Here is an 11,997-nt window from a genome sequence, read left to right as displayed (position 1 = left end):
ATGGATCTCAACACAGATCTAAAGCCCAGAGGAGAAGCACTGGGCTCATCTGACTCAGCGACTCCAGGATGACCTGTGTACCTAAAATCCCTTCTCAGTACTAAACAGTGGGTTGACTTTCTTTTTACAATAAAAAAAAGCTGAGTAATACTGCATAGGAGTACCAGAAACTGCCTCATGGGAAACAAAAACTATTTACGTTAAATAAAAACCCGGTTGCAGGCTGCGTCTGCACATTTCCAGCATGGTGAAGCACCCTGTGACCGACCATGGAGACAGCTTCTGGCACTCACACCACAAGGGCACGTTGGCCACACGAGAGTAAAGCGAGGGTAGGAGGAGGGAGGGAGAGGGGAGAGAGGAGTACAGCTCACTTCTGGTTCCGGAGCTGATTGGACAGCCAGTCCAGTCCCTCATAGAGCCCGTCCCCGCTGGTGGCACAGGTGGCCTGAATGTACCCGTTCCTGTGGCGCAGAGAGTGTAGACCCAACATGTCCGTGATCTCAGCTGCATTCACGGCACTGGGGAGGTCCTGTGTGTTAGCAGACACGAGCAGGACGGCGTCCCTGAGCTCGTCTTCTGCCAGCATCCTCATAAGCTCCTTGCGGGCCTCATTCACACGCCCTCTGTCATTGCTGTCAACCACAGAGATGAGACCTTGTGTGTTCTGGAAGTAGTGGCACCACAGAGGCCGGATCTTGTCCTGGCCACCCACGTCCCACACAGTGAAGCTGTTGTTCTTGTGTTCCACGTTGAAGCCTAGAGTGGGAATGGTGGTCACGATTTCACCCAGCTTCAGTTTGTACAGGATGGTGGTCTTTCCCGGAGCATCTAGGCCCACCATGAGAAGGCGCATTTCTTTTTTGCCAAAAAGGCCCTTGAAGAGGTTTGCAAAGATATTCCCCATGCTGTTGACCGGCGGGAGCAACACTGGCCAGAGAAACCCTCGGCGGCCGCGGCGCAGCTGCTGCTCGGAGGCCGGCGTTGGTTTTGCTCCCACGAGATGGCAGACAAAAATTTTTAATGGAGATTTGCACCTGATATTTCCAAACTCCACCCATTTTGCATTTTATATAAAAGCCACGGTGAAAGCGGAGGCCTTAGATTTTCAGCGCATTTTATAATGAAACAAAAAGTGCATTATCAGTAGCTGTTTCTAAAGAGTAGGATTATTGATTTCCAAACATCTTTTAATTTTATTTTATAATTTTATATCAAAAGAAGGTATTGTTTTTGCAAAAGTTATAAAATAAACAAATAAATAAAACAAAACTGAGAAATTTACATTGTAAAAAAAAAAGTGCAAAGAAATATTGTCCTATTTATATCTTAGCCTTTCTGCTTATCTCTCAGGCATATAACTATCTCACATGATATTTCTATTGTGATTTAGAATTTAAACAGTGCTTTCACACTAACAGTTTTATGTAATCCTCACAGTGAGGTATTGAGGTAGGTATGAGTATAGCTGAAGAAACTGAGACCCCCCAGGGAGTTTTAAGGCCTGTCAAGGCGTCATAGCTGGGAAGAAACAGCACTACGATTCCAAACCAAGTTAAAGGTATTTGCTTTTCCTAAATGACTTTTCCTGTTCATATTTGCCCCCCTCCCAGGGCTGAGCCATGAATCGGCGGATGGCATTTCTGGACTTTGAAGGTTCAATCCCTTTTAATTTCCATTCTCAGTTATCGCCACAAGTCCTCACTGACACTAATTGCAGGAAAGCTCAAGTGCATAGACACAGTCATGACATCCTAGTGCCCAGTCCCACAGCTGATTCATGGTCACATTGCCCTTCTAGGTTATAGGATGACTGAAGGCCTTCTCTGAGTTGCTGATCGTATGCAGGGGCATCACCAGCCATGGAAATGGTCAGTTGTCTGCTCTATCAAAGAAACCAGCACATGAACAAAATAGATTTCAGGGCTGCAAAAATTCTTTTGCAGGTTATATAACAACTTTCACACTGTTCTCAACAGTGCCTGACACATATTGGTACTTAAAATCATCTGTTGTACACATAATGCACATGAAATTAGATGACACTGCAGAAATTAGAAAATTGATTTCATTCATTTTGCTACTCTGGTTTCTCCACAGTGGAAGATAAGATCCTTTCTTCCTTCCTTCCTCTCTTTCTTTTGCATTGACTAGCTTATTTACCGTATCTTTCAGCAAGGATTTATATGCATGTGTACCTTCATTTAGGTGACTGATTCTAAAAGTTACAAACATCAGTTCTTCTATGTGTAAATCACACCACAGCCAATCACAAATGTGAGACCATAGCATGGATTGTTTGGAAAGCATTCCTTCCAGAAATGAATGACCATGCAGTAACTGATAGAAGTTCCTGCTTGGCATTCATAGGTGTTCTCTCCACTAATTCTTATCATTTATCAAAATGCCAGCATGAAAGGCTACTTCTCCACTTATAAATAATGAAGAATTCCCCAACCATCATCAAGTCAAAATGAAGAAAACCGATTATCTTACATTCATTTCCTGAGTTTCTTTGTAAACAGCCCTTTCTACTTTGGGAGGCTGGCCTCCCTTTTGAAATGGCTTTATTTAATAATCTCACTGCAGTGAAGTCACCTAAATTGTAATCTTGCCAGCCAGTGAAATGATGCTAAGAACATTCATATTTATAGAGTATACTTAGATCAGGAGGTTTCTTTGGCATCTGATGTCTACATCCAAATATTTGTTTGAATTTTAATATTTTGGTAATTCATTTTAGGGCAATCATGCTCAATGAACAGAAATAGTGTAATAATAAAAATATAGCATAACATCCATTAGAATGTGTAAATTTTACTATTTGTCTAACACATACACACAACAACAACAAAAACCCCAGGAGATGTTCTCTTTGGAATGTTAATTTCAAATGACATTCTTATGTACTATTTGCAGCTTCCTAATTGAGAATATAGAGGTGATAAATGTTCTGAATGATGAATTATAGAAAATGTTTAAATAATTGCCATTATAGCCATAGGATACTTAAAATGCAGAGAAGCAGAAGACAGTGTGCAATATTTTCTGTACAATCTGTTTGAATGAGTCTGGATAGAGAGCAGCTGTCCATGGTGCTGATAGCCAGGAACTGACAAGTGTGGAGCTAAGTGGGCAACGAGTTCATGATCAGAAATCAAAATACCACCTGTTCTCAATATGTGCATTTTCCAGAGGGTAAGGATTAGTAATAGGCTCAAACCCTGGAGATCTTCATGCTACTTCCCATCAAGCCTTTAACACAAACTAACTCCAGTATTTCAAAATCAGGATATAGAGACTGAATAGAATTGGTGAGAGCAAAAAGATGTGCATCTCAGATGCCAAAAGCCAACTGAAAAGTTGTATTTCTACATTTTAATAGTCAGTTACTTCACAGTGAGTATTGTGGTTGAAGAAAGAAGGGTTTTAGTTTTTATTTTACCACTCAGTAACTGTATAATCTGGGGAAATTCATCTATCTCTCTGAATATGTTTCTTTATCTGTAAAACGGGACAATAATGAGTATCTCTTGTGGTTTACTTTGATTGTCTCTCTCTACTTACCAAAATGAAAGCCCTCTGAGGTCAGGGATTTTATCTGTTTTGTTCATTAATCTATCCAAGCAGTTAGATTAGTTTCTTAGAACACAGTAGGTGTTCAATAAACATTTAGTGAATAAATGAACCAGGGAGAAGGAATTTCTTTAGTTTGGAGCTAAAAATGCCCTTGGACATCTCTAGATGCTAAGGAAGACATATGGTGAAAAGGAAGCTGGATAAGAAAAAAATAGAAAAATATAACTGAAAAAGATGAGAATATAAGAGAAATGTTAAGATGGGTAAAGCAAAATTGGGTAAAACTAACTGGTATCTGAGGTGCCACTAAGGGGAGTGTATTCTAGGAGGTCTCTATCCCAGATGACTAATTTTGAGAAGGAGCACTTGTTAAAGAACTGTGATACCTGACACTTATAATCTGCATTATAACAGGCGTTATGAATCATTTGGAACTTTTCTATGACTTTGTCAGGGAGTCATGCTTAGGCACCTAGAGTAAAGACTGGTTGAGAATTTGTGTTTCAGAGAAAGAAATATTAATCTGGCATTGAAGACCCTCTTTTAACTGGCTATGCAAAAGCCTTATCTTTCATGATTTCTCATTGTGACCCTGCCCTCTACTTTTCATGCAATCCAGGCCAGCCCTGGCTTATTCTTGCCTCTGTATTCTACTCTTTTTCTTTTCACCTAATCAAAATCTACACATTTTTCAGGTACACTCAAACATCAGCAACTCTCATGACTACACTTCTAACTATTCCTCACTTCATTAATGTCTTCTACTAATCAGCTTTTACATCATTTAATACTCTACTATTCACTTTGTCAATTAAACATAAAATGTTCAATATTATTTAGTTGTTTTCCTTTGCATAGTGTTCTATTACCATTTGAAGGTGAAGGTATTTCTTATATTTCTATTATACATATCAAAATACCAGGTACATTTCTTTAGTGTATTGTGGGTATCAAATGCCAAGTTGAAATAAACTGATTGCTTGACTCTCACGCCACGTATACTCACCTTGAAGAACTATGAACAATTAAATCTTCCTCTACACAGGGGTTATTTCACATTCTGGTTAGTTGGGGGCTCAGGGTAGGGTACATGAGCAAAAGGCAAGAGGGGATTTCACTAGTGCATTGAACATCATAGGTCACCATTGGGGGAGGCAAGATGGGAACCTGTCACTTTACCACACTGGTACATCTGGTCACCTACATGGGTGCTCGGGTTTGTGGGAATGTCGAAGAAGCAGCAAAATATGAAGTTGTAAAATTTACAAAACACTGGTGAAGAAATAGAAGTTAAGAAATTTGGCCAGGGCCAAATAGCTAACAGGTGATGACACCACAATTTGAACTCAGGCAGGCTGACCTCAAAGTCCTCAACTATTAGGCTAACTCACCTCCCAAGAGATGATACTAGGAGAATAACAGGAAACTTCCTGTGATTACCGTGCTTTCCAGATAGACTAAGTGGCTCCATCTTATCCACTATCAGGCATCAGGCCCACTTACACTAAGATGTATTTGAATGAAACACCAATAAAAATGATGAGAGGGGCCAAAGACATGAAGACGAGTAGCATTTACTGATTAGAAGAGAGAATTCTCACTCTCTGGCAAAACCTTCCAGAGCAAAATTCACTATTCCATCAAAGAAAAGGATAGGAGAAGATGAGGCCAAAGAAACGGGTGGTAAGGGAGAAACAACAACAACAGGAAATTAAAAGGCAAGTGAGTGGATTTAGGAGAAAATGTGCTAAAGAGTAAAGACAGTGATCAAAAACAATGGCAGTGAGGGAATGAGATGAATGTGATGGAGACAAAAGGAAAAAAACAGCAGCTGAAACAGGACACTTCTTGAAGGCTCTAGCTGTCTCAAGCTCTCTTGAGGGTATCACAGAGCAAAAAGGGGTGAGTTCCTGTCAAAAAGACAATAGCAACAGACCAACAGGGCAGCCTAGTAGAATTCTGTGATAAGAAATATTCAGTGTTTGTACTACCCAATATGTGGCACTAGCCACAGGTGGCTACTGAACACTTGAATTATGGCCAGCACAAATGCAGAAGTTATTTTTTAATTTTATTCATTTAATTAATTTAAATATCAATATAAATAGCCACATGTAGCTAGTGATTGCTGTATTGGATAACAAAAGCCTAGGTCCTTCAGGTGACAAAAGAACTCTAGGGACTTCTCTGAAAAGCACATTTTATAACCCCCCTTACCCCATGCTCTTTCTAAAGATTTTTTAAAAACTTTATTTTTATCTATTGGCTGCATTGGGTCTTCGTTGCTGTGCGCGGGCTTTCTCTAGTTGTGGAGAGCAGGGTCTACTCTTCCTTGTGGTGCGTGGGCTTCTTATTGTGGTGGCTCCTCCTGTTGCAGAGCATGGACTCTAGGCGTGCGTGGGCTTCAGTAGTTGTGCTGTGTGGGCTCAGCAGTTTCATCACATGGGCTCAGGAGTTGTGGCACACAGGTTTAGCTGCTCTGCAGCATGTGGGATCTTCCCGGACCAGGGATGGAACCCATGTCTCCTGCATTGGCAGGTAGATTCTTAACCACTGCTCCACCAGGGAAATCCAAGATGTTGATGGCACAGAAAATTACATGAATATCCAAAGCTTGATCCTGAGTAATCCAAAAATAGGCTACAATATATTTCATTTGCTAAGTGTTATGAGCCAAATTATGTCCTCCCCCAACCCCCAATTCATGTGTTGAAGCCCTAGCCCCCTGGGATCTGTATTTCGAGACGGAGTCTTTTTTTTTTCTTTTTCTTTTTCCTTTTATTTATTTATTTATTTATTTATTTATTTATTTATTTATTATTTTTGGGGGGTACACCAGGTTCAATCATCTGTTTTTATACACACATCCCCGTATTCCCTCCCTCCCTCAGAGACAGAGTCTTTAAAGAGGTGATTAAGTTAAATGAAGCTGTTGGGCTGGGCCTTAATCCAAGCTGACTGGCGTCCTCATAAAAAGACAGATTAGAACACCCAGAAAGACACCAGGGATGTGCACGCACAGAGAAAAGGCCATGTGAGGACACAGAGGGAAGGTGGCTGTCTGTAAGCCAAGGAGAGAGGCCTCAGAAGAAACCAAGCCTGCAGACACCTTGATTTTGAACTTCTAGCCTCCAAAACTGTGAGAAAGAAAACAAATTTCTGTTGTGTAAGCCACCCAGTTTGTGGCATTTTGTTATGGCAGCCATAACAAAATATTACATTTTACATATTACACATTACACAAAGGCAGTTAAAAACAAGTGTGATACATTTTTTAAGCTCTTTATTGGAGTATAATTGCTTTACACTGTTGTGCCACTTTCTGCTGTACAACAACTGAATCAGCTGTATTTATACATATATCCCCATATACCCTCCCTCCCGTGACTCCTTCCCATCCACCCTATCACACCCCTATAAGTCATCACCAATCATTGAGTTGATCTCCCTGTGTTATACAGCAGCTTCCCACTAGCTATCTATTTTACATTTGGTAGTATATACATGTCAACGCTACTCTCTCACTTCATCCCAGATTCCCCTTCACCCCCCGCCCCCCGTGTTCTCAAGTTCGTTCTCTACATCTGCATCTTTATTCTTGCCCTGTCACTGGGTTCACCAGTACCATTTTTTTAGATTCCATATATATGAGTTAGCATACTGTATTTTTTTTCTCTTTCTGGCTTACTTCACTCTGTATGACAAACTCTAGGTCCATCCACCTCACTACAAATAACTCAATTTCATTCCTTTTTATGGCTGGGTAATATTCCATTGTATATATGTGCCACATCTTCTTTATCCATTCATCTGTTGATGGGCATTTAGGTTGCTTCCATGTCCTGGCTATTGTAAATATTGCTGCAGTGAACATTGTCGTACATGTTTCTTTTGGGATTATGGTTTTCTCAGGGTATATGCCCAGGAGTGGGATTGCTGGGTCATATGGTAGTTCTATTTGTAGTTTTTTAAGGAACCTCCAAACTGTTTTCCATAGTGGCTGTACCAGTTTACATTCCCAACAACAGTGCAGGAGGGGTCCCTTCTCTCTGTACCCTCTCCAGCATTTATTGTTTCTAGATTTTTTGATGATGGCCATTCTGAGCAGTGTGAGGTGATACCTCATTGTGGCTTTGGCTTGCATTTCTCTAATGATTAGTGATGTTGAGCATCTTTTCATGTGTTTGTTAGCCATCTGCATGTCTTCTTTGGAGAAATGTCTATTTAGGTCTTTCACTCATTTTTGGATTGGTTTGTTTGCTTTTTTGATATTGAGCTGCATGAGCTGCTTGTATATTTTGGAGATTAATCCTTCGTCAGTTGCTTTACTGGCAAATATTTTCTCCCATTCTGAAGGCTGTTTTCTTGTTTTGCTATGGTTTCTTTTGCTGTGCAAAAGCTTTTAAGTTTCATTAGGTCCCATTAGTTTATTTTTTATTTTATTTCCATTATTCTAGGAGGGTCAAAAAGATCTTGCTCTGATTTATGTCATAGAGTGTTCTGCCTGTTTTCCTCTAAGAGTTTTACAGGGTCTGGCCTTAGATTTAGGTCTTTAATGCATTTTGAGTTTATTTTTGTGTACAGTGTTAGGAAGTGTTCTAATTTCATTCTTTTTTTTTTTTTTTTTTTTTTTTTTGCCTTCTTGTAGGTCTCAGGGCTGAAAATATTATTATTTTTTTTATTTATTTATTTTTTGGGGGGGTACACCAGGTTCAATCATCCGTTTTTATACACATATCCCCATCTTCCCTCCCTTCCTTGACTCCCCCCCCCAAGCCCCCCCCACCCTCCCCTCCCCAGTCCTCAAAGGCATCTTCCATCCTCGAGTTGGACTCCCTTTGTAATTTCATTCTTTTACATGTAGTTGTCCAATTTTCCAAGCACCACTTATTGAAGAGGCTGTCTTTTCTCCATTGTATATTCTTGCCTCCTTTGTCAAAGATAAGTTGCCCATACATGCATAGGTTTGTCTCTGGTCTCTCTATTCTGCTCCATTGATCTATATTTCTGTTTTTGTGCCAAGGGTGTAATACATTTTTAAAAATTCAATGTGATTTAAGAAAAAATTTATAGGATATAACACTGTAATCTTTGTTATAAAATCTTATTTCTTGACCAATCCCTCAAAGCTGAAAACTCACAATCAAAACCAACGCGTAAGGCTCAGGATCTTGCAGTGAAACATTCAAAGGAGGAAACAAATTATAAACTACAATTATCTGCTGCTAAGAAGTATTTTATATGCTACTCAATTTAAATTCTAAAAGCCATATTAATGACAGTTAAATGGTAGTTCCCTATGCAGGATGACAGGCTTTAAAATGTGACTCTTCCATGCAAGATTGAAGGGAGATTTCTGGTTGCTGGGCCCTGGTTTGGTGCAGTAAAGGTCAGCATTCTTAAGTAGGGAATTTGCATTAGTGTCTGGGTGTGACAAGAGCTGCATAAATTACCTATTGCAATGGTCAGCTCTTTCAACAATCCCTGCTAGCAGATACGGTGAGTGTGGGGAGGAGAAAGGGAATCTCTCTCTCTCTCCATTTTTCTTGTCAACAAAATATGTTGTCATGTTTTAGCCCATACTTTTTTCTTGAGATGAATGTTGCCTTCATAAATATTTTGTTTTTGTGGTATGCTCCAATTCATCACATGTTTGCTAGGCATGGCCTGACCCATAATAGTACTTTGACACTTGCAGATATCAAGGCATTATGACAAGACACACTATTCTGCTACAACGTAAGGAGGCTCCATAGGCAGGCCTAAAGCAACACCTTTCAATAGAAATGTTCCATCAGTTGCAATAAATACTGCATATTTGGCAGCAAATACATAAATTCATTTATAGAGACTCAGAGATCTTAACAAAAAGCTCTTTGCCCCCTTGTCTCATATTAACTGATACACATCTTCAATTATGGGGATTTTTTTCAAGAAAAACCTCATTTGGAATTCATGTTAAAACTGGCTCTTCTCCAAGATGAAATCATGAAGTTGGCAAAATCATTTTTTCCTGGTACCCCACATCTCCTTTGTTATTGTTCAGTGTGGGACCTGTTCATTTGGTTCCCTGGTGCTTCGAACCTTCAGTTGTTCTTTCGTGCATTAAGATTTATTTATAAGATATCCCATTCCCTCCAGGCTCTGAGGATTTCTAGCTAATAAACCACTCATGATAATATATTAATGGGTTAGATTGGACTTTCAACTCTCTAGGCATTACACACTTCTGCTAACAATGCTGCCAATTAAATGCAAGAGATGGATGGGGATCACCTGACTCCATGGTAGATGGGAAGGAGCAATATCCCCTCCCAGATGCAGCTTCTGTTTCCTCTGACATTTTATTTCTTATAAAGCTTTCTACTCTTCCTACCTTCGTGAAGGCTTTGCTTCAATCAGTAGATACTTCATTTGGGGAACCAGTCATTGGAGATGAAAGCTCCTACTTTGGGGTAGAAAGGGTAGCTACACCCATGCTGAAATATAAACTTTTCAGGCACTATTTTGCACATATGGTCTGTCCTTCAGCTAGAAATATCTGAACCAAATAGACCCAATCCTAATTTTCAGAAGGGGGATCTAAAATGTATTGAATAGTCAGGCCATTCAAAATTTCTGTATCAATCAGGATAGGCTAAGATGTGCTTCCATAATAAGCAGCCCCAAATCCTAATGACTTGTTATAATAATAAAGTTTATTTGTCTCTTCTGTTTATATCCATCACAGATGGGCTAGGAGCTGCACTCCAAATCTCCTCCCAGGATCTAGGCTGAGAAAGTAGTCCTGTATCAAATGCTGTCAACGACCATGCCGGAGGAGAAAGAGAGCTGTGGAAAATCTCACACCAGCAATTCAGTGTTTAGCCCAGAAGTGACATATGTTACTTCTGCTCACAACTCACTGGCCAGAACTAATCACAGGGCTCATCCAGCCACAGGGGCCCCTTGGAAATGCCATTCCCATTTCCTTGCATCTGAAAGAGAGAAAAGAGACATATTTAGCCAACAGCATGAATGATAACCACAGCACTTGAAAGGACTCTTACTTTGAAAATTTATAAGGATGTTAACTGAAATTAACTAGATGTGTACAGTAAAGGTGTGTATAAAGAACTGTATTCATGTTAAGTTAAATAGTTAAGTTAGTCATGAACAAATACATAGTAAATTTTAAATAACTCTAATAAATAGAGGCCAGAGAAGCATCTCTTCCCAAGGCCTGGCTTAGATAATCTTGCTTTGTTGTCCTGCTTTGGTATTCTGGGCTACTCCATGTCAAACTGTCAGCTTTTATCAGAGCTGATACATTCATTACAAAGTATTCCCAAATGGAAAAACTTTAATTTTTAATGCATAGAAACTTTTGGCATTAATTATATAGATTTCATTAAGTGAATTTGTATTGCTATGATTATTTCCTTTTTACTTTACACAATAAAAGTCTGTGAGTCATAGGAAATATGGGGGGTCCCTCAACATGAATATGTTTTGTAGTGTATCTCCATCTGTGAATACCTTCTACAAAAGAAGTTATAAATACATCAAACTGAACCATATGAAATGGCCATTTTTGAGGGTTCAACAGTTGAATACTGTCGATTTTGTGTGTTTCAGTCTAATGAATATCTCTATGGCTTTAGATTAGAAAAATCTTTTTGAGGATGACTATTGCTTTTGGAGTCTTTCCCACTTAGTTATAATCCCTGGTATAGGTCAATAGTATGGATTTTGAATTCAAATTCTTCTGTCCTTTTGTCAAGACTCTCCTTTTCTTAGTTACAGGGCCTTATGTAGACTCTCTGGCCTTTAGTTTCCTTGTGGCCATAAAAATAATATCAAACTAGAAAAAAATACCAACCTCATAGGGACATTGTGTGGACAGAATTTGATTGTGTATATAACACCCATAGTACTGTCCCTGGCTGCTATTAAATGCCCCATACAGTAGTTTTATACATTATTTCTTCTCACTTGCAATTACTGCTGACTGCCACACAACCATATTAAAAATGCCTGTCTATAATGTCACCTAGCTAGAGTTTTTCTGATTGACTTTTCCATGCCCTCTATGTGTGTGTTGCAACGGCACTTGCTCCTACCAGAATGGTCCCCTCCATTCAAGGAGAGTAGATGCACAGATGTGCCCTCCCAGGCTTCCTCACAGCCTCGATACCACATTAAGCATCTCTGAGTTCACCCAGAGGAAGGAAGAACCTAGAAGAGGGACTAGGAAGAAATATAGGAACTTGCCTTTTCATGGTGACCCAAGGCTAACCAGGAGAGACTGGGTAAAGGCACATAGAGGTACAAGGTCCCATCAGAACAAAGGGTGGCCTAATTTTCCATGCTCATGTTTGCCTATTCTTCCATGCTCATGTTTGCCTATTCTTCCTCTCAACCCCTCTTTTGAGGATC

General features: G+C 39.7%; 1 protein-coding gene across 3 annotated transcripts; it reads right to left on the bottom strand.

The window, feature by feature from the left end:
• Positions 1 to 370: 370 nt before the first annotated feature.
• LOC130855612 (ADP-ribosylation factor 1-like) lies at positions 371 to 907 on the bottom strand. Of its 3 annotated transcripts, none has more exons than XM_057739472.1 (2): positions 560 to 907; positions 371 to 502 (listed from the first exon to the last, which is right to left on the bottom strand). In XM_057739472.1, exons 1-2 carry the CDS (start codon positions 905 to 907, stop codon positions 371 to 373), a joined length of 480 nt encoding a protein of 159 aa, XP_057595455.1. The 3 variants fall into 3 exon arrangements, with proteins under 3 accessions (XP_057595455.1, XP_057595456.1, XP_057595454.1); XM_057739473.1 differs by having other exon boundaries at positions 371 to 657; positions 760 to 907; XM_057739471.1 differs by having other exon boundaries at positions 371 to 907.
• Positions 908 to 11,997: the final 11,090 nt, after the last annotated feature.

Source organism: Hippopotamus amphibius, chromosome 6 (assembly GCF_030028045.1).
Source record: "Hippopotamus amphibius kiboko isolate mHipAmp2 chromosome 6, mHipAmp2.hap2, whole genome shotgun sequence".
Classification (NCBI taxonomy): Eukaryota; Metazoa; Chordata; class Mammalia; order Artiodactyla; family Hippopotamidae; genus Hippopotamus; species Hippopotamus amphibius.
Note: the sequence above shows the minus strand (reverse complement) of the source record. Positions and strands in the feature narration are given on the sequence as shown.

What these genes read in the sequence shown, in the direction of transcription:
- LOC130855612 (XM_057739471.1), bottom strand. Translation starts at nt 907, where the DNA reads ATGGGGAATATCTTTGCAAACCTCTTCAAGGGCCTTTTTGGCAAAAAA.